At 43.2% G+C, this 22,083-nt stretch overlaps 1 protein-coding gene across 3 annotated transcripts in view; it reads left to right on the forward strand.

Annotated features, from left to right (window-relative positions):
- Positions 1–18,598, forward strand: part of tmtc1 (transmembrane O-mannosyltransferase targeting cadherins 1) — a 189,063-nt gene extending 170,465 nt beyond the window's left edge. For 2 of the 3 annotated variants that reach the window (XM_072552525.1, XM_072552527.1), the window contains exons 14-19: positions 495–630; positions 4,655–4,799; positions 9,726–9,863; positions 11,354–11,476; positions 13,894–13,971; positions 15,421–18,598. In XM_072552525.1, coding sequence (XP_072408626.1) covers positions 495–630; positions 4,655–4,799; positions 9,726–9,863; positions 11,354–11,476; positions 13,894–13,971; positions 15,421–15,582 — 782 coding nt within the window. In that variant the 3' untranslated portion in view covers positions 15,583–18,598. The remainder of the gene's footprint in view (positions 1–494; positions 631–4,654; positions 4,800–9,725; positions 9,864–11,353; positions 11,477–13,893; positions 13,972–15,420) is intronic. The other variant, XM_072552526.1, reaches the window with a different exon arrangement.
- Positions 18,599–22,083: the final 3,485 nt, after the last annotated feature.

Below are 22,083 nucleotides of genomic sequence, written 5' to 3' on the forward strand. Positions count from 1 at the left end.
ACGCCATTGTTTCCTGAAAATGCACAGCAGCTCAGGCAGCGTTTATTGAGGGAACAAATGTTAATGTTTTCAGATGAAATATTATCAAGCCTTGCCTTGAAAAACTTGCCTGAATCATGTTGGTGATGGGCACAGAAGCAGCCCATGTTGCCTGTGCTTTGTCATTGAAAGAGATCCTGATGAAAGGCTTATGCCCGAAACAGTGATTCTCCTGCTCCTCTGATGCTGCCTGACCTGCTGTGCTTTTCCAGAACCACATTCTCGACTCTGATCTGCAGCATCTGCAGTCCTCACTTTCTTCATAAGTCCTCATGCACCTGTCCTTCTTCCTTTGCCTATTTCCCTTTGCTTTTCTCTCTTCCAAGTATTAATCCAAATCGATATAGACCATTGCTATTGAATCTGCTCCCAGCACCGTATCAGGCAGTGAATGCCAGATCAGCTCAACCATCTTTGCCTTGCTATTAACCTACAGGCTTGATTGTATTCTGCAGGGAATGGGAATGGAGCTTCAGGTCATTACCTGCAAGCCATTCGGCTAAATCCCAAACACTACGTTGCCATGGTGAACCTCGGTCGTCTGCTGCGTTCGGCCAACAAGAACAAGGAGGCTGAGACGTGGTACAAACGGTAAGGGTGCCGGTATGCCGTGATGTTGGTGGAATTCTGGCAGGAACATGGGCGGAGGTCTCTTCTGTCCATTTGGTCTTGTGATTCTTCATCAATTCAGTTTGTGTGGTCAGTTGACTTGGCTGAGAATGGAGGGGTCGTAGGGTGTGAACGCTGCCTTTTGTTGAGACTGGCCTCATGGGTTGAGCATGCATTTTGGGCAGCCTATGGGTAGATGGGGAATCAAAAGAGTCTCTAGTTTGTGTTAGATTGTCAATTGGAGGAATAGGAGAGAGTGTGCTGTGAAGACGGTCAGGCACCTGAAGCTTTTCAGCCGTTTTTTTTATTCGTTAGTAAAAAGCATAGGGATATTGAACACCTAACTAAGCAACTAAGGCATGAAGATCCTTCTTTTGGTTTGGTGCAGGATGTGGAATGCACCATGGGACTAAGGTATAGAATCCCAACAGCATGGAAGCAGGCCATTCAGTCCATCGAGTCCACACTGACCCTCCAAAGAGCATCCCACCCATCCTATCACTGTAACTCTGCATTTCCCATGGCTAACCTGCCCACCTTGCACGTCCCTGTACACTATGGCATGGCCACTTCTTTTGTGACTGTGGGAGGAAACCAGAGCACCCAGAGCATACCGACTGACAGAATGTGCAGACTCCACAGTTGCCCGAGGCTGGAATCAAACCCAGGTCGCTAGAGCTGTGAGGCAGCAGTGCTAACCACTGAGCCACCCTGCCGCCCCAGTCTGAGTGATTGGATTCAGTCAAGGCTTTCAGAACAGAATTGGATAATCCTTTGCAGAGAATAAATGCAGGTCAATGGAGGAAAAATAGGAGAAATGGACTGAGTGGGATCCAGTTGCAGGCACCCAGCAGTGGCTAAATCCTTGTCTGCTGGCATTGATCTGAAGGGACAGTCTGCCTCCTGTGGATGTACACAGTGATGAAGGGGCTATTTAATGTAGAACACATTACAGGACAGGAAATAGACAACTCATGTAAGCACTGATTAATGTGGCTCTTTTGCAGTGGTCCAAAATGCCCCTTAGTTGTTAAAGGCAACTCCCTTCAAAAGAAATTGTAGTATTTCCTTTATGCTACTGAGGTAATAAAATGTAGCCTTGGCTTAGGTTACAGTTAAATGTGAATTAACTTACATGAAGCATTAGGCACGGTTAAGCATGAATTTCTGTGATTTTTGAGAGGTTTTCTTGCACTAACTTGTTGGAAAGTTGGATGAAGATTGGGTCCAGCATTTCCATGATATTCTCTGTAGTCAATCAGTCATTTAGCGCCCACTCTCCAGCCTCACCTGGAGGAAGGGCCATTTCGATCATTCCCTGGCCTGACATGGAACAGGAAGTGCACTTGGGAGCTAATAGTCCTTATTCATTTCTTTTTAGACATTATTGGACTGTGCAGCTTTGGTAATAAGACATGGTGAAAGACGTGTAAATAAGAAATCCAATCACACAGGATTATGGAACACTAGTGAGTCATGTAGTTGTTGCCAAAAAAGTCAAATTCTTTCAAGCAATCTGACAGAATTTGGGATACCTTCCAGACATTGATGCTTAATCCTAAATAATGTATTAAATTCCAATGTGGTATAAATATGACAAATGGTTAAGTAGCTGTAGTCTTTCATTAGAAGTGTTTGGCCAACTCACTCTCTCTTAACATATGCCAAATACTGACAATTCGGAGTTTTTTTACTGCATAGTATTCAATGTCACAACTCAACTTTTTAAATCTCTCAAGCTAAAATTATCCAGGATTTCTCCACGACAACACTAAGTTACATTTGGTTACTCTCACTAGCATTTTAGGGTGAGGTCTCTTTGATTTTGCATCAGTGTCCCTCACAAATCCCACACAACATCTGTTTACTAGTGTCAATTCCATTTGCAAATAAATATTTAGGCAGTGCTTCCAGAAAGGATATAAATGGTATCTTCCACTCCACCACTGTTTAATGGAAACCCATGACAAATTCCTATGGTTGCTCCTTGCTGATATCCACAGCATTTAGAGGTTCCAAAGTGACTTTTAAAGAACACCATGTCTCCCATTTCTCTGGCTCCAATAGGCCAGGCAAATCTTAACATTTTCATCTCTGCTCTGTTCTGAGTTTCTTGACCTTGGTCAGTGCATTGGCAGGGCTGCTATAATTCGCCTCTGTGCTCTTGTGTGGGAGTAATACTGGCCAGGGGCCAGGTCCATGTGGACAACAGGATTGGACCCCGGTGCGTGCAGGCATCATTAATAAAACACAGAAAGCTGAACACTTGGCCAAGTTACAGAAGGTGTGACGACATGGGAGAAAGGAAGGAAATGGGATAGTTTTTTTTTCCAAAATAGAACACTGCAAAGGATAATCACTGTAAAATGAATAGCTTTTGGAAGAGGTGTTGGCTCTATTAAAATCCCTCTGGGTTTAAACTGACGAGTAGAAGTCAAGCTTTTGAAGAAAAATAAACAGCAAAATAGATAAAAAAACAGAATGCTGCCATCATAGGAAATCTCAAAGAGGCAAACCTTCTGGAAACCACCAAGTCAGTCAGTAAAGATGGAGTCAACAAGGGAGTTCTTAACCCAGCAATAAACAAAGGAATGGAAGAAGAGGAGAGGGAGATACACAGAACCTCCTCCCCAAGAAATATCCCTTACATTCTCCACACACACATTTAGCTCACACACATGCAACAACGTGCTCTGCAGACGCACAGAAAGTCTCCCCTCACAGAAACTCTCCCTTTCAACACATTCTTGCCTCCATGCACTCTCTGCCCCCTCACATACACACTCTTCACTCACACTACCCTCTCAGACACCTGCTCCCAAATCCTCCACACACATATATACTTCCCCTTGGACAAACTCCCCATACACCCACATAACCCCTGACGCACTTGCTGTACTCTGGCTCATCACACACACTCCGCATACAGGCGCATACACTCTCCACACACGCATGCACAAGCTGCACGCACAGTCTCCACGTGTACACGCACACTGTCCCCACACTCGTTCCCCACACACACGCCCTTCTTATATTGCAAGCACACTCCATGCCTGCATGAAGCACAGTCCCCACCCAGCCTGTTTTTAATTCCCCACCTCTCCCCCTCACCTCCCCCTGGTTTGAGTTTGCCTCTAGCAAGGTGACTTACCTGATGTGCCAATGCTCATGTTATTTCTCGTAGTGTAAGGCAGTGGGTGTGTCTGTCAAGGTGTTGAAGATCCAGCAGCTATTGATTACAACTATTTTGTGTAAGTTTAACGTCGTTCAGGCAGTGTCTGGGTGAACATTAAACTACTGGCTGACAGCAAAGTGGAAGATGAGACCTTTCTATTTTCAGGCTACGATTTCTCCAGCTTGGATGATGAACCCAAAAGTTAACTCATCTCCTTTCTCTACAGACCTGCTGAATGTTTTTAATGTTGTGTTAAGCTGGGAAAAGGTTGATTTGATTCCAGCTCCTCCTAAGAAATCTTGTCAGTTGAACGCTTGGAATAAATGGAATCTACCCATTTGGGGGATGTTGTTAGTTCCAACCACAGAACCCTGACATGGTGGAAGGAATGCCCGACACTCAGGTCTGCCGTGCTTCAGCTGACATTCCCCAGCCTGTTGGCTACTCAGTCACTTGCACAAGTCCCACTCCAACTGTTTGACTGTTCCGATGGTCAGGTAAGTGGGCAAATGTCGCTGGGTCAAAATCCCAGAATTCCCTCCCTAAAGCCATTGTGAGTCAACCTACAGCACGTGGACTGCAGCGTTTCATAAAGACAGCTCACTATCATGTTCTCGAGAGTAGCTCGGGATGGGCAATAAATGCTGGCCCAACCAGTGATGACCAAATCCCATGAATTAATTTTTTAAAAATGTCAACTGCAGTGCTTTTCTCCTGTTAGGCTGGCAATCACACAGGAGCCTGGAAATATATGGCTCAGACAGTGGTGAAAATAATATTTTAGAGACTTTGTCCACCTTTTGAAGATGTTCCTTTGTTATTATTTGGCAGAGCACTAGGGATCACCAGAACTGTGGATGTTCTGTCTCCTCTTGGGGCTCTGTACTACAACACAGGCAGGTACGAAGAAGCTCTGCTTATCTACAAGGAGGCAATTACAATGCAGCCCACAAACAGCGAACTAAAACTGGCGGTGGTATGTACAGAGCTGTTGGAAACTTCAATGTGAACGTTCATTGACCTGAAAAGTTAACTCTTATTCTTTCTCCACAGGCCTGCTGAATATTTACGGTGCTACCTTGATTTTAATTTCAAATTTCAAACATCACAGCATTTTGCTTTTTCTATCAGTGTGATGTGTGGTAGATAGTAGTTAAAACATGTAAAGATTGCTATTACTAATGGCTTCATCATATGTACCTAGAGGGAAATCATGGAAATGAATCTACAGGTTATTCTGAAGCTCAGTTTTGAAGTACAGAAGGCGAGCGGGACTAATATGTGATCTGATTTATTATTGTCACATGTACCGAGCTACAGTGAAAAGTATTGTTTGGCATGCTAGCCAGACAAATCATGCCTTACATAACTACACCAGGGTAATGGAACAGAATGCAGATAAGCGTTACAGCTACAGTGAAAGTGCAGAGATAGGTCAACTCTAATATAAGAGAGGTTTTTTATTCACAAGATATGGGCATCTTTGGCTAGGTCAGCGTTATTTGCCCAGAGGGCAGTTAAGAGTCAACCATATTGCTGTGTTGCCAGTAACATGTAAGCCAGACCAGGTAAGGATGGCAGTTTCTTTCCCTAAAGGACGTTAGTGAACTGAATGGGTTTTCCCTGACAATCGACAATGGACATCATGGTCATCATTAGACTCTTAATTCCAGATTTTCAAGTGAATTCAAATTTCATCATCTGCCATGGCATGGTTGAACCCAGACCCTAGAACATTAGCTGAGTTTCTGGACTAATCATCTCACGATAATCCCACTAGGCTGTTGCCTCCATTCATAAGTCTGATAACAGCGGAGAAGGAGCTATTCTTGAATCTGTTTGTGTGTGTTTTCAAACTTTTGTACTTTCTGCCTGGTGGAAGAGAGGGTAACCAGGGTTGGAGGGGTCTTTGATTATGTGGGCTGCTTTCCTGCTGATGATTTGCCAGTTTTACTGGTCTTCTGGTTACTACTTCTGGGTGAAGTGTTGGAAGAAAAATGCTATGTTCTCCTCACACTGCACCAGCCACTGCCCTTTAATGTCAATCCTTCAAGATGCACCTCCTTACCTTTCACTTCACTCACCCACCTCAGCTACTCATCTTTCACCCATCAACCACACTTTCCCCAAACTCACTACACTCCTATAATTAATCAGTCCCCTGTAACATTCACACCACACAAATGCCAGGCTATGACCATGACCATCAAGAGACTGTCTAACCACTGCCCCTTGGCATTTGATGGTGTTACCATCACTGAATCCCCCACTATCAGCATATTGAGAGTTATCATTGATCGGAAATGTAACTGGATTCACCACATAAACACAGTGGCAACAAGAGCAAGTCAGAGACTAGGAATACTGAGGCGAGTAACTCATCTCCTGACTCCTGAAAGCCTGTCCACCATCCACAAGGCACAAGCCAGGAGTGTGATGGAATACTCCCCACTTGTTTGGATGAGTGCAGCCCAACAACACTCAAGAAACTTGACACCATCCAGGACACAGCAGCTAATTTGATTGGCACTACATCCACTCCTTCCACCACTGATGCTCAGTGGCAGCAGTGGGTACTATCAAGAAGATGCACTGCAGAAATTCACCAAAGATCCTCAGACAGCACCTTCCAAATGTGCAACCACTTCCATCGAGAAGGACAAGGGCAGCAGATCCATGGGAACAGCACAACCTTTGAATCCCCCTCCAAGCCACTCACCAGCCCGACTTGGAAATATATCGCCGTTCCTTCACTGTTGTTGGGTCAAAATCCTGGAATTCCCTCCCTAACAGCATTGTGGGTCAACCCACAGCAGGTAGACTGCTGTAGTTGAAGAAGGCAGTTCACCCCCACCTTCTCAAGGGCAACTAGGGATGAGCAGTCAATGCTGGCCTAGCCAGCGACGCCCACATTCCACTGAAAAATGAATAAATAAATTTTAAAACTTGCCAGTCCTGAGTATTCAATTGCCCTGCTCACATTTTAATTCTCAACCCCATCTCAGTCGTTCACCGTCTCAATTCCACAGCGATTCACTCCATCCCTCATATTCTGGATCTCCCTTGACCCCCCCCCCCTACCTGTTCTTCCCCTGTCTGTGGCCCACCTATTCACCACTATCCTCCCTCAGTTATTGATTCACTGCCCCCAAACCGCTCAGCCCCCTTCACAGTCTTCACCCACCCCTGCCTAATCCCGAGTTCTCCTCGCAAACATCTCACATTCTCAAGAACTCTGCGCAATCTGGCTGAAGTTCGAAACCAATGTGTCAGCTGAGTGCTGGTGAATTGTGCAGCATCACAAAATAGTGGCATTTCCTGCTCATCATGACGCGTTTCATACATCGCGCAATTTTGATTGGCTCTCCCACGCACTGATCAGAGGTCAAGTTTATGAAACAGCAACAAATAAAAATTCCCTGCGCAAACTCTCAAAGTAAACAAGAGGGAGACGATCTGAATTCAGCCCATCGTGCACAGTCGTCGATATCTGTCAAAGCTGAATAGGAAAAAAGACATGTACTTGGCAGAATCGCAGCACCAATGGAGTCCCTTCAGCCCATCTTGTTGGAACTAGCTCTCCTAATGCCATTCTCCCATTTTCGCTGTCATCCAGCACATTGTTCCTTTTCAAATAACAGTCTATTTCCCCTTTGAATGAACTTGCCTTCACCTTGTCAATGGGACATGCGTTTCAGACCCATTTGCTGCATGCGAAAGCTTTTCCTCATAATATTTGCGCCTCTTTTATTAATTGTTTTAAATTTATAGTGACTCGGTCTCAATCATTTCACAAAAAATTTCCCCTATCCAGATCCCTCATGATTTTGAATGCCTCCAACAGATCCCCTACCAACCCTCTCTTCCCCAGGTTGGTTCATAACCGGAAATCCTCACTTCTGGAACCATTCTTATAAACCGCTTCCTAAATATAGTACCCAGAACCAAAAGCAATATTCCAGCTGTGGCCAAACTAGTGCCTGTTATATATTTAAGTTAACCTTCTTGCTCTTGTCCTCAATAATATTGGTGATGTGTTCTGGGGACTCAGGTTTGCATGCCACCTGGGCAGTTGGTAGGATTTGAATTCCATAAATAGCTGGAATTAAGAGTCTAATGATGACTATGAATCCATGTGAGTCAATGTTGTAAAAACCCATCTGGTTCACTAATGTCCTTTTGTAAAGGAAACTGCCATCCTTACCTGATCTGGCCTACATGTGACTCCAGACCCACAGCAACGAGTTTGACTCACTGCCCATTTGGCAATTAGGGGTAGGCAATAAATGCTGGTCTAACCAGCGAAGCACTCATCCCATGAGATAATTAAAAAAAAACAACTTGCTTTTATTAAATGCTCTCTCACCTCAGGTAACTTGTGCACCCATATATCTGATTTCTCCTGACCAAAACGTATCACTCATACTTGAACAGATAGTCACAAGATGGAATTCTGAGGCGAGAAATTCAAAATGCTTCACAGGAGGATTAAACTTCCCAAAAGAGACAATCACTCTAATGAAAAACATGCATGTCTTTGCATTTGAGCTCCTTGCTGCAATGAATTGGCAGGAGTGTCATGAGTAAAGCAAACCTCTCTCACTCTCACTCTCACTCTCACTCTCACTCTCACACTCTCACTCACTCTCAGAAAAATCTTGGAACCATTCCCTTTGAATTAGATTCCCGACAGTGTGGAAATAGGCCCTTCGTCCCAACAAGTCCACACAGACCCCCTGAAGAGTAACCCACCCAGACCCATTCTCCTAACTAATGCACCTAACCCACACACCTCTAGACACTATGGGACAATTTAGCATGGCCAGTTCACCTAACCTGCACATCTTTGGATTGTGGGAGGAAACTGGAGCACCCGGAGGAAACCCCTGCAGGTACGGGGAGAATGTGCAAACTCCACACAGACAGTCACCTGAGGATGGAGTCAAACCTGGGTCCCTGGCGCTGTGAGGCAGCAGTGCTAACCACTGAGCCATTGTGCCGCCCTTCTTAAATTTGCTTAAATTCAAAAATCTGAAATTAAAAAAAAACAAGGTCCTTAGTTCTGGAATTCACTCCCGAGATAATTCCTCCTATAAGTTGATGTTGAAAACCCACCACTTTGAACAAGTGTGCATTCTCCAATCTACATCATCTTTTAAATTAATTCACAGGATGAGGGGTATCTGTGGTTAGGCCAGCATTTATTGCCCACGGGCACTTACAGTTGACCACGTTGCAGTGTGTCTGGAGTCACATCTTGGCCAGAGACGAGATAAGGATGACAGTTTCCTTCCCAACAGGACAACCAGATTGGTTCTTCACAGCAAAGAATTCATGATCATTCATTCAAACATTAATTCCAGATTCTGAATTCAGATTTCATTCATCAGCCATGGTGGTATTTGAACCCTGGTTCCCCAGAACGTTACTGAGTTTCTGGGTTAATAGTCTAGTGATAATACCACTACACTATTGCCATCTTATTGATTCAGTATCAAATTGAGTTTGCTAACGCTGCAGTGCCTTGGGATGTTTTCCTGTAATCAGCTGCTATTTTAATGCAAGGTTTGTTTTTGTTTTGTAACAATACCAAGTGTTTATTGTATGCTGTTTATTCCCAACCAGAGGTATCTCCCAGTGCTGAAAATGCAAAACCTTTAAAAACCTTTGTTATAATCAAATCAGAAGCTCAGCAGGTTTGGCAGCATCTGTGGCAAGAAATAAAGTGAACATTTTGATCCTTACGCAATACTTCCTCGCATCTTAGTTGTCGCAGTTTATATTCCATGCCTTTTGCCTGGGCACTTGTCTGGTGGGTTCATCAAAGGCGTGTTGTCAGAGTTCTTTCACCACCCTCCAAGTTGGGAATGTTACACATTCACTTCTGTCTCTTGCTTTCTAGGCCCAGGTTCTCTCTGTGGCCGGCAGAGCCAAAGAAGCTGAGAGACTCATCAACCAAGTAGTGAGTGAAAGGCATGAGTGCCTGGAGTGTCAGCGCCTCTTGTCTGTAATCTACAGTAAAATGGGAAACCTGAAGGAGGTCAGTTAACCTTTGTTAAAACCTTCTTAACGGTATCACTGGGGACCCTTCCTTGCCATCCTATGAATGAGGTGGATGACCTTTGCTTCACGAATACGCAATTTTTATATAGAATTTACATTGAGTTTACACCACAGAAACAAGCCACTCAGCTCAATGCTGGTCTTTATGCTTCATAGAGTCATATAGCATTGGAAACAGACCCTTCGGTCCAACTTGTCCATGCTGACCAGCTATCCCAAACTGAACTTGTCCCATTTGGCCCATATCTCTCAATGTTGTCAGGTTGATGCTAGTGTTAGAGCTGGACGGAATCGCTTTGCTAAGGTTGCAGCAAGTTCTGGAGCACAGGTCTCTCGTACTACTACTGGGAAGGTCGATAGCCTTTGCAGTATGCAATGCCTCCAGCTTTTTCTTGATATCTCATGGCGTGAATCGAATTGGCTGAAGACTGGCCTCTGTGATGCCGGGACTTTATGAAGAAGCTGAGATAGCTCATTCACTTCCGGCTAAAGATTATTACGTATGTTTCAACCTTATTGCTTGCGTCAGTGTGCTGGGCGCTCCCATCATTGAAGATGGGGGTATTCGTGGAGCCTCCTCATCTAGTGAGTTGTTTAATTGTCCACCACCATTCATGACTGGATGTGGCTGCACTGCAGAGCTTAGATTTCATCCAGTGGTTGTGTGATCATTTAGCTCTGCCCATCATTTGCTGCTTGTGCTATTTGGCATGCAAGTAGTCCTGTTCGGTAGCTTGATCAGTTTGACACCTCATTTTCAGGTATGCCTGATATTGCTGCTGGCACGCCCTCACCCACTCTCCATTGAACCAGGGTTATTCCCCTAACTTGATGGTAATGATTGAGAGGGAGATATGCCAGGAAGTTGGAGATGGTGCTGGAGTACAATTCTGCTGTTGTTAATGGCCCACAGTGCCTCCTAGATGTCCAGTTTTGATTTGCTGGATCCATTTGCAGTCTGTCCCATTTAGCATGATGACAGTGTCACACAACACAATGGGACTTTGTCTCCATAAGGACTGTGAGGTGATAACTTGTACTGATACAGGCATGGACAGATCCATCTGTGGCAGGAAGATCAGTGAGATGTGTTTCCTTGTTGGTTCCCCTACCACCTGCCTCAGACCCAGTCTAGGACCTATGTTGTTGCTGTCAACTAGGGTTGATCCCCCAGCTTATGGTAACAGTAGACCAGGGGATATGCAGAGCCAAGAGATTGTAGTCTGTGCTCGAATGTAATTCTGCTGCTGTTACTGTTGACTTCTGACATGTGTGTGTCTTGTGCTGGTGTCTTTCTGTGCATGTGTGTCTGTGTATGCATGTTATATGTGTGTGTTATGCATGAGTCTGTGAATATCTGCCTATGTGCATTTAGAATTTGGATTCTTTATTGTATACTTGATTCAGTATTAGTAAACCGTTGTTAAAGGAAAAAGTGCTGATAATCACTTCCTCTCTCACTTACAGGCACTTGATGCTTGCAAAAGAGCCTTGCAAATGGAGCCCAAAGATCCAAAAATCCTTGCCGAACTTTATTTTTCAGAAGGGAATCTATTGAGGGAGCTGAATCAGCTGGATGTGGCATTTGAGGTGTGCCAACTATCTAACTCTGAAATGTAGCTGTCTCTGATATTTATGGAAAGTGGCAATGCAGCATTTGTATCCCATGGATGTGTAACATGTAAACGTATTGAAACTATCACTTGTTTTCTATGATTCCTGGTTTTTTCCAAGTTCTTTTTCCATTATTTTCTTCCTGTCTTATCCTGAACTTATTGAGCCAAAGAGGTATGACCTGTTATTCAACTGTGCGATTCTGAAAAGTTGCCTCTGGTTACATCTGTCCTGTCTCAATGTTCAAAACTGCACAGTTGCCAATAGGTGCCACTATTATGCAGGTTCGCTGTGGGTACAGCCGTGCCTCAGCCAGAAGCACTCTTGTCTCTGAGTCTGAAAGTTGTAGGTTCAAATCCTACTGCTGAGCTTAAACAAAAGTCCAGCCTGATAGTTCAGTGTGGTACCAAGAGAGTGCTGAGCTGGATTTCAGATGAGATATTAAACAAAGGCCCAAAAGCAACATATTTGGAAGAAAAACAAAGAAGGCACTTTTCTAATGAATGGTCAAAACTGGAGATATTTGTCTCTGTTTCACAGATGGTGGCAGACATGTTGAGTTCACCCACATTTTCTGTTTCTACTTCAGACTTCACGCACCTGTATTATTTTCTTTTTGAAATAATTAAAATATATCCCTTGATCAGTATCACAGCAAATCAGATAATCTGGCCTCTATAGTGTGTGTGGGCGTTTGTTGTGTGCATATTGGCCATCCTAAAGACTACATGACAATAGAGACAATATTTGAAAATGCTTCATGGGTTATAAACTTACCAATGAAATGTCTGTGGGCCATGGAAATGCACTTTTTCCTTTTTAATATCCCTACTGTCTCTAACAGTGCCAGTCCCAAAATGAAGTCCATTTAATCTGGCACCCTCTGGGATTCAATGTATTTTGTCTGCACCAAATGAGCCACCTTGAGACCTAAGCAGCCATTTTGAGCCTTTGCAGATACAACAGACAAAAACAAAAGAGCCTGAGGAATGGAATTCATTACATCGGCAGTGTACACAGCAGTTTATTACCAAAAAGAAACTACCATTTATTTGAACTCGTGATCTTCCAAAGTGTTTCACAACAACAAATAAAGTACTTTTTCAAGTGTACTAAATATAGGAAAAGTAGTAGCCATATTGCTTATAGAAGGTTCTGACAAACAACACTTTGATGGTGAGCAAGCAATCTGTTTTCTTAGTTGAGGATTAAAGGTTTTACCGTGTAAGGAGCATAACTAGTTTCACTCTGCAAGGTAAAACTTCTTGACTCCAACATTTTTTTTCTCAAAACTCTTTGTTCACAGCAACATAGGTACATAAATTCTCTTAGGCCCTGGTAGAGTTCCTGCCTCCTCCCTAACTATGTAACACTAACATCATCATTATATATCCTCATACATCTCACTCCTCTGCACTAAATATTGGTTGGAGAACTTCCCTGCTCTTGTTTGACTCACGAAGTAGGAGATTTTGTGCCCATTAAGAGGGTACCCAGGGCTTGGGTTAAAACTCTCATCTGAAAGATAGGAGCTGTCCCTCAGTATTGCACTGAGATATCAGCCTACCTATCATACTGAAGATTTTCTAGAGTGGGATTTTAAGTGTCTGAACCTCTGATCTCTAAGGTAAGGTTCCAAGCTGTCAGCCATGATTAACATACTTGACACAAGAGAAAATGCCCCTGAATTGGTATCAAACTGAGAGCAATTGTGCTGAGAAGTTATGGAGAAAAATCTTCACATTCTCTTCACTGATTTGTTATCTCTTCTGAAATGTATGTGTGTGGAAGTGTCAGGTGAGGAGCTGGTGGTGCCCTGAGCTGTCGAAAAGCCCTTTCTTTGGTCATGCAAGGGAGGGTGGGAGGGTGAGAGTGGTACCAGAGGAAGATCAATCGCATGAGCTGGCAGTGAGGGAGGAGAGCACAGCAAGTCAGGCAGCACCCGAGGAGCAGGAACATCAAGTTTTCGGGCAGGAACCCTTTATCGGGAATGATGAAAGGCTCCTGCCCGAAACATCGAATTTCCTGCTCCTTGGAAGCTGCCTGACCTGCTGTGCATTTCCGGCATCACTCTAAACTCCAGCATCTGCAGTCCTCACTTTCGCCTAGTGAGGAGGGAGAGATTAACAAGGAAGTAAAATAGACCGGCGTTGACAATTATCATCCAAAGTTTATTCTTTTTAGTCCAGTAAACTGTTGTGCAAATACAAAACATTAGCAATTGCGGCATGCTTATGTAATGACTTTTATTAAGTACAGAATTGATAAAGTAAGTTTTCACAGTCTTTCATATCTGTGAGCAGGCCGATTAGCTCAGAACTGATATTTACTGGTGTTAGCCAGTTTGCTGAAATGTGTAATTTGTATGTTTTGTTTTTCATTTTAAAAACCAGAGTTATAAGCAGGCAGTAGAGCTGAGCCCAGAACTGTCGCAAGCTTGGATGAACATGGGAGGGATCAGGCACATAAAGGTCAGCAAAAAAAGGGGTTGTTTTTTTGCCCCAAATTGACAATGTACTTGATCGGCTAAATAAAATTCTGTCAAAGCTACATGCTTTGCAGATTGCATGCGCTCTGTCATTCATTCTCACCTCAGGCAACAAGGTGACAAGTGGAATATAACGTGGGGGAAATGTGCGGCTATTCACTTAATTATAAACAGGCGAAAGCAAAATGTTTTTCAAATGATGTGAGACTTGTAAATGTTGATGTTCAGAGAGAATTGGGTGTATTTGTACAAGGGAAAACAGAACATAATCAATTTGGAAAGCAAGTGCAATGTTCTTTATAATTGCAATGGCACAGGAGTACAAGAGTAATTGTACAGGGTTTCGATAAGATCTGAGGAATCTAGAATCTGAGGGCAGAGCCTCAAGATGAGAGGCTGATCATTTAGGAATGAACTGAAGAGAGAGTTCTTTCCTCAGAGAACTGTGAACCTTGGAATTCTGTACTCCAGAGAGTGATGGACACCCCATCGTTGAATATTATAACAGCCAGGATCAACAGATTTTTCAGGATAAATGGAGAGTGAGTGGGAAAGTGAAATTGAACTACAAGGTCCGTCATGATAGGATAGAATGGCTGTGAAGATTTAATGGCTACTCCACCTCCTCGTTCATTATGTTCTCAAAGGCTGAGAGAAAGAGAGAGAGAGTGTGTGTGTGCATGAGAGAGAGAAAATAAATTTCACATATGAGTGACAGGAAATGGAGTACAGCACGGTCACATGTCGAGTAAAATTACTGCTATTCTGCTAATAATCTGCTTCAGTTTAAATGCAGGAGAATACATCTCCAGCACTACTTCTAGTAGATTCAGCACCTACAGCCTCTGTTGGTGAGATTGGATTCAGGCAGAATTTCAGTTGGTGCTACTAAAATACTGTGCTGCTGTGTGGAGTAAGTTAAACATGTCAGATAGCAGGCTTTTTTATTTGGGATTGCATCAGGTCTACTTGCCCGTTAAAGTGCCTGAGTAAAATCTCTAATTGTCTGTAGTGATTGCATTTATTGGGGTGGCACGGTGGCTCATTGGTTAGCGCTGTTGCCTCACAGCACCAGGGACCCAGCTTCGATTCCAGCCTAAGGTGACTGTATGGAGTTTGCACATTCTCCCCGTGTCTGTGTGGGTCCCCTCCTGTAGCTCCAGTTTCCTCCTACAGTCCAGAAACACACAAGGTGGGTGGATTGGCAATGTTGTGTTGTCCTTGGTGTGCAGGCTAGGTGGATTAGTCATGAAAAATGCAGGGGTTATAGGGTAGGGAGGTAGGTCTGGGTGGGATGCTCTTTGAAGGGTCGGTATGGAGCCGATGGGCAAAATGGCTACGTCCACACTGTCGGGATTGTATGAATTTCCATGCACACAGTTTCTAATCTCTGCCTTCACTTAAAGCCCATCTTGGTGTCTTGATCTTGCAGGGTGACTACAAAGCAGCTCGTGAGTACTATGAGAAAGCACTGGAGCTCGTGCCAAATAGCAAGATTCTGCGGGAGAACCTCAGTAAACTGGACCGCCTGGAGAAGAAGTTACAAGGACAAAGGAGGGAGGAGCAGAGCCCTCAGGAAGCTAGCACAAGGTGACGGATGAATGGCCTGCTCTCGACCATGACGTCATACAGAAAGAAGGGGAAGGACTTTGGATTTCGTCCGGTCCTAAATGACGGAAGCAACAAAGGGATCTTTCTGCTGTGAAGTAAACCAAGAGACATTGATTTTGTGTGTGATTTTACAGCTATAAGCTCATCTGAGCTCAAAGCAATGTTTATCGCCTTTGAGGATTGAAGCTTCTCTGACATTCATTTATTCAACTTCTTCCTTTATTAGGTACAGCCTCAGGTGATGAAGCAGCCATCGCTGTGTCTAAGAAATTTGCAGCCCCTACCATCCACTTCAGCCCTTCCTGCAGTGGTTGGCTGTTATTTGCATGGGGCGAGGTTGTGACCAAACATAATTTATCCATCCCAATGCATACCAAAAAAAACACACTTCTGGAACAGAATTGAATACTCAGAAACTAGTCACAGTGAAGGTTTGAACAGCAAGGCCCTTCACTCCAGCCTGTATTAAAAGCAAGCTGTTCAAGAAAGTGTAACTTTCTCTCCTTGTCCAGGCTAACCTTACATGGCATTGCGAGTGTATAATAGCGCATTCTGTATTGAAGCTTGTCAGGAGCAAAACCTGCCTCCCAAGTCATTCAGTGCACATCCCAATGTTTGAGTGTTTATCCTCTGAAGGTTGAGATTATTTCTTTTCCTGGTAAATCACCCAAGTGGGAATGTTAGAAGTAAGATTTCATTGTTGAATACTGAGGTGGGAATCAAGCTGAAAGGGAGGTGTTCCATTTTGAGTGATGACTTTGAGACTCGAAGCATCTGCTCCCTGTTCAGGCTGAGCACAGATCTTACCTAGAGTTGAGATCTTCCCCAGCGCTCAAGGGTCACACTAGGATTGAGAGCTCTCCAATTTGCAGAGCAGACTGAGCTCACTCATTGGGCACAAGGAGATCAATTTCAGATCGATGGCAGGAACAGGAGGGGGGTCCCACTTCCAGGAGTAAACCCAGAAATCATTGAGGAGGTGATTGGAAGATGTTATGGAGGAACTGTAGGGTCTTTCTAGATGAGTAAGCACCAAGGAACTGAAGAGCTCTCCTGACCTGTGTGTCTTGCAAAGAATTGGGCCATTTAATTTGCCGTTTGAAGTTTTGAGACTCGGGCAAAGAAATGTTAATTGGTATTTTAAAGATTTATGATGTTAATGGGTTAAATTTCCTTGCATGTATTTGAAACAAAGCAGGGAAAGTATTTCTGTTTGGGACAGTGCAAGGCCAGTGTCCAGAGTTAGCTAAGCTTATACATTCCTTATTGCTTTCTGTTGAACCCAGCTAGCAGTGGGGATAGGACTGGGTGTCGTCTCACTGCCGCTGCTGGACTAACAGCTAATTACTGCTTATCCCATGATTAATGCCCACTGGGCAGAATTGCTGGAAGGCGCCAGTAGGACTCTGTCCAGGGAAGTTGCCAACATCTCCAAGTGGGAAGTGAAGAAAATGAGCAGGAATTGTTTTTTAAGAATTGGTGGGGGGAGAGATTACAAACTCGAATACGCTTCGTTTAGACCGCATTTTGAAAGTCCTGTCTTCAAAGAGGTTTATCTCCACATGTCTAGGCGCTGGTGCATCAGCCATGTTGCACCATAGTTTCGACGGCAGCAATCTATGATTGGCCCCTTTAAAATAGGTTTGTACTTTCTCATCATTGTCACTGAACATACTGGCACAGTGTTGTCACTCCCCCACATTGACACTGCAGATGTCTTGCTCTGATTAATACCCAAGGAGAATCTTCTCTACCTTGCTGGCTCCCTTTTCATCCCTGTAGTCTTCCAGCATCCCTTGGCTTGACCTCCTGTATGCACCAGCCTATTTCCCCCTCATGGGTGCAGCTCTCACTTAACCCCCTGACAGACCTCCCACTTTATTGTACAAATCCACTGGAGTCAAAAGCATAACTTGAAATCCTAACGTGGTGATTAATCAAAGTGACAGTGATTGACACGTTAATTGTTCGGTGGGTAAACAAGCGATGATTATGGGGTCATGTAGGATTTGAAATTTTATTAACACTCAAAGTTGTGACCAATGATTCTACCATTTAAACTGCAGTTCTACTGCAAACATGTTTTTAAGTATCTCTATTTTTACATAGAATCTATAATTTATTTATGAATATTAAGTATTAAAGCTATAATATATGTCATTATTGCTATATGTGTAGAAGATGACGAGGTGTTGGTGTGCATTGTATACATTATATATGCACTGAGCCTGTTGATTTTAAGTGCAAACATTTCTTTATAAAATTTAAATGTGAAGAGGCACACAGTTTGGGGCTATAACGGAGCTTCAGTTCTGAAGAAGAGTCATATCTGACTTGAAACATGAAGTCTGTTTCTCTCTCCACAGACACTGCCAGACCTGCTGAGTTTGTCCAGCAGTTTCTGTTTGTTTCAGATTTCCAACGTCCATATTGTTTTGTTTTTACTTTTGTGTTTTTAGTGAACGCAAAGCTAAGCAATTCGAGATAGGATTGGAAAGTAGAATTGATATTGACGTTCCACCAACATGAAGCAGGATCTCGTGATCGCATGGCTAACTTCAGTTCTATTTCTTACGTTTATTTTAATTTAACTTATTCCTCTATTCAGTCTCTTTCCTACATTCCATTGCTTAATCTCCAGACTCTATCTCACTGGACTCAGTTCTACTGTACAAAACTGGACCCGATCTCACTGGTGACAACAATTTACTGACTGATTTATTGATAATGCTGTCAGGTTTGAAAGAGACTGGTGATTGCACAAGTCACTGCAAATGATCTATTTTGACATTGGTGGGTTTTTCTATAAAGCTCTGTTTATTCCATTTCCTTAATTTACAAAGTGTTTGCATTTAAGCTCGTAAATGTCCGATGTACCATGAACAATGAAACTGTTTATTTGTCTGTCTACTCTCATTCTGTGTAGATATGAATGAAGGATAATTTGAGTACAGAGGATCTCACTTGATGTACTATAAAAGCTCGCCATTAACCACCAATCTGTTCAATTGCTCTCTGTTTGTGCGTCAGATACAGATAGAGGAAAAATACAAAGGCCTTTTGTATTAACCATCCGAAATGCCAATGCATTGTGCTAAGCTAAATCCTAGCCAGCTGAATAATTAATTCAGCAAACTTCTATAAATTCAGTTGCATGTCTAATTATCGAGTTTTCTCTCTCGCCTCACATACATGACTGCTGTTAATCTTGTTCTAATGGTTTGCGATAGTAAATTAGAAGTAAAATCCTTAACACCCAGTGGCATAACCAAGTGAATCTTCCATTGTAAAATACTGAGTTTCTGTTGAAAGCAATTTAATTCATCTCTTTTATGACTTTAGGATGACACCCAAAGTTTCCAAATTTAAAAAGAAGTGTCATCACTGTGATCACATAGGGAGCCAATGCAGCCAATTTGCATATATCTGGAGCTGTTTTCCGAAGTTACTTGTTCCGAGGAGTTATTACACACCTCTGAAGCAGGTGAGAATTGAACCTGAGATTTGGAGCTAGGGACACTGCCAATGTGCTATAAGGGCTTTTTTTACATATGTCTGGATTTGATCAGCGTTAACAGCAGGTGATTATAATGTTAAGACAGCAACATTGTAATTATACAATGCATTATAATTCATTTTGAGAGGTTCTTGTGGTGTAATGGTAGTATTCCTGCTTCGGGGACAAGAGGACTGGGTTCAAGTCCTACCTGCTCCAGAGATGTTTAATAACCTTCTAAACAGGTTGATGTGAAAATATCTAGATGGCATTAATTTAAGAAGACCATGATCATGCAAGTTGAGGGGCTGTTGTGGTGCAGTGATAGTGTCGCTACCTCTGGACTAAAAGGCCTGAGATTGAGTTCCACTTGCATCAGAGACGTATCATAACATCTCTGAATAGGTTGATTAGAAAATATTTCCATTATCGGCCAACTGTTCACATGGTGGAAAGTGAACTATGGAAGATGGATCTGAACTCTTTCTCACCTAGGAATTCCTGTGTCATTAATTAGCTTTAGCCACAGTGTCAACTACATAATGATGAAGCAGTCGTTTGCCAATAATCACATTGTTGCAATTCAAATGAAACTCTAAGGCTTTTCAAAAAGGGTTATTGACCATACAGCTGTTAGGTAGAGCAATTAGTGCACAAATGCAGCAACACTGCATTAAGCACTGTATCATTGTCAAGCAACAGAGCAGCAGATGCCTGTCACAAGGGTGGTCCTGCCTGTATACTCACAGGGCGAAAACAAACTCCTGAGTGTCAGTTGCAACTTAGGAAGGTGTTGTACAAATGTACAAGGGCAGTATGGTGGCTCAGTGATTAGCACTGCTGCCTCACAGCGTCAAGGACACCCGTATGATTCCAGTCTCAGATGGCTGTGTGAAGTTTGCACACTCTTTCCGTGTCTGCTTGGGTTTCCTCCAGCTGCTCGGGTTTCTTGCCACGGTCCAAAGATGTGCAGGTTAGATGGATTGGCCATGGGAAATGCAGGATTACAGGGAATAAGATTGGGGGGGGGGAATTGAGCTGAGTGGGATGCTCTTCGGAAAGTTGTTGCAGACTTGACGGGCCAAATGGCCTGCATTCATACTGTAGGGATTCTGTGTGTCCCAATGAAAGGGTCGATGGGCCTCTGTTTAATCTCTCACTGAAGGATGGTACGTCTGACAGTGCAGTACAGGCTGTCTCGATATTGCATCTATGTACTGGCCTAGATTATGTTCTCATGTCTCTGGAATGAACCAGCAACCTCTGACTCAGGCATGCCCTAAAACCATGAAGTCCTCTAATGCCCTTTTCACATTTTAGTTTCACGTTGCACATCACTGTGAATAGAAGGGTTTGGGGTGGACAGATTAGCAACCATTGATCAGAAACGTTTATGCATATTTTGTTTCAGAATCCACTTCTGAACCCCTGTCCCCTTGACCCTGGAATTTCTCTCTTTGACATGTGCCTTTGACATCTGGGCAGTGTAGAAAGCCGAAAAGTGAGGGAGAGATCAGATTGTACAGATAATGTAATTGGCTTATTAAACACATCTTTTTGAGTCACAGAACTATGCAGCATGGAAACAAACCCTTCAGTTCAACCTTTATATAGTCACCCTTCAACTTCCTACCCTCCAGAGAATATAGCCTCAGCCTATTCAGCCTCTCCCTATAGCTCAAACCCTCCAAACCTGGCAACATCCTTGTAAATCTTTTCTGAACCCGTACAAGTTTCACAACATCCTTCCTATAACGGTGAGACTAGAATTGAACGCAGTATTCCAAAGGTGGCCTGAACAATGTCTCGTAGGGCTGCAATATGACCTCCCAACACCCATACTCAATGCTCTGACCAATAAAGGGAAGCATACCAAACGCCACCTTCATTATACTACGTACTGCGATTCTATTTTCAAGGAACAATGAGCCTGTACTCCAAAGTCTCTTTGTTCTGCAACACTCCACAGGATCTTGCCGCTAAGTGTATAAGTCCTGCCCTGGTTTGCCTTTCCAAAATGCAATAACGTAAACCATCTGATCAACAGTGACAGACAGACAGAATATCAAAATACCTTTCTCGTCCTTGGTGTTAAAACTGGATTTGTATGAAACAAGATCCTTTACCATGGTTAGAAGTTCTGATGAATGGCCTTGATACCCTGTCCTGGGAAGGTGTTAGAATTGATTAAGAAAAAGATTATAGCTGGACACTTAGAAAACACAAGGTAATTGGGAAGAGTCAACATGGTTTTGTGAAGGGGAAATCATGTTTCCTCAATTTATTGCAATTCTGTGAAGATGGAAAATAGATAAAGAAGTGCTTATAGTTGTAGTGTACTTGGTTTTCCTGAAAGTGTTTAATACGGTGCAACAGCAAAGACCTTTGCAGAAAATAAAAGTTCATGTTGTACTTACTTGAATCAACATGTTTCAACATGTTATGACATCCCTCAGGAGGTCCTGAACTGAAGCTTCTGGCCCAAAGATAAGGAGACGACCACTGCATCCCCAAACCCTAAAACTATGGGGTAACATCATAGCATGTGCGATGAATGTAGTCCTGCAGGGATCTGTGCTAGGTCCTCAACTTCTTAAAATTTACATCAATGATTTAGGGATAAAGGTATGAGAGCTAAAACCACAGGTGACACAAAGGTAAGCAGGAAAATATGTTGTAAAGGAGACATAAAGAGTTTGTAGATGGATATATATAGGCTGTAGAGTAGGCAAGATGGCAGATGTGGGGAAACATGAGGATGTTCACTTTGGCAGCTCACCTCATTGTAACAGTATGCTGCCACACATGTGTGATTGTGCATTTGCCAGTCTTTTAAGTACTTGCTGATTCCAGAATCTTCCAGCATTCACGCCACCAGCACGATGTTGAAAGTCTAGCTATGCACCTGATCAAACACTGCCAGCCAGAAATGTACATTTCACTGTACATGCAGTAGGAGGAAATTGAACATGAAAAGTTTCTGAGGGC

Source organism: Chiloscyllium punctatum, chromosome 32 (genome assembly GCF_047496795.1).
Source record: "Chiloscyllium punctatum isolate Juve2018m chromosome 32, sChiPun1.3, whole genome shotgun sequence".
Taxonomy (NCBI): Eukaryota; Metazoa; Chordata; class Chondrichthyes; order Orectolobiformes; family Hemiscylliidae; genus Chiloscyllium; species Chiloscyllium punctatum.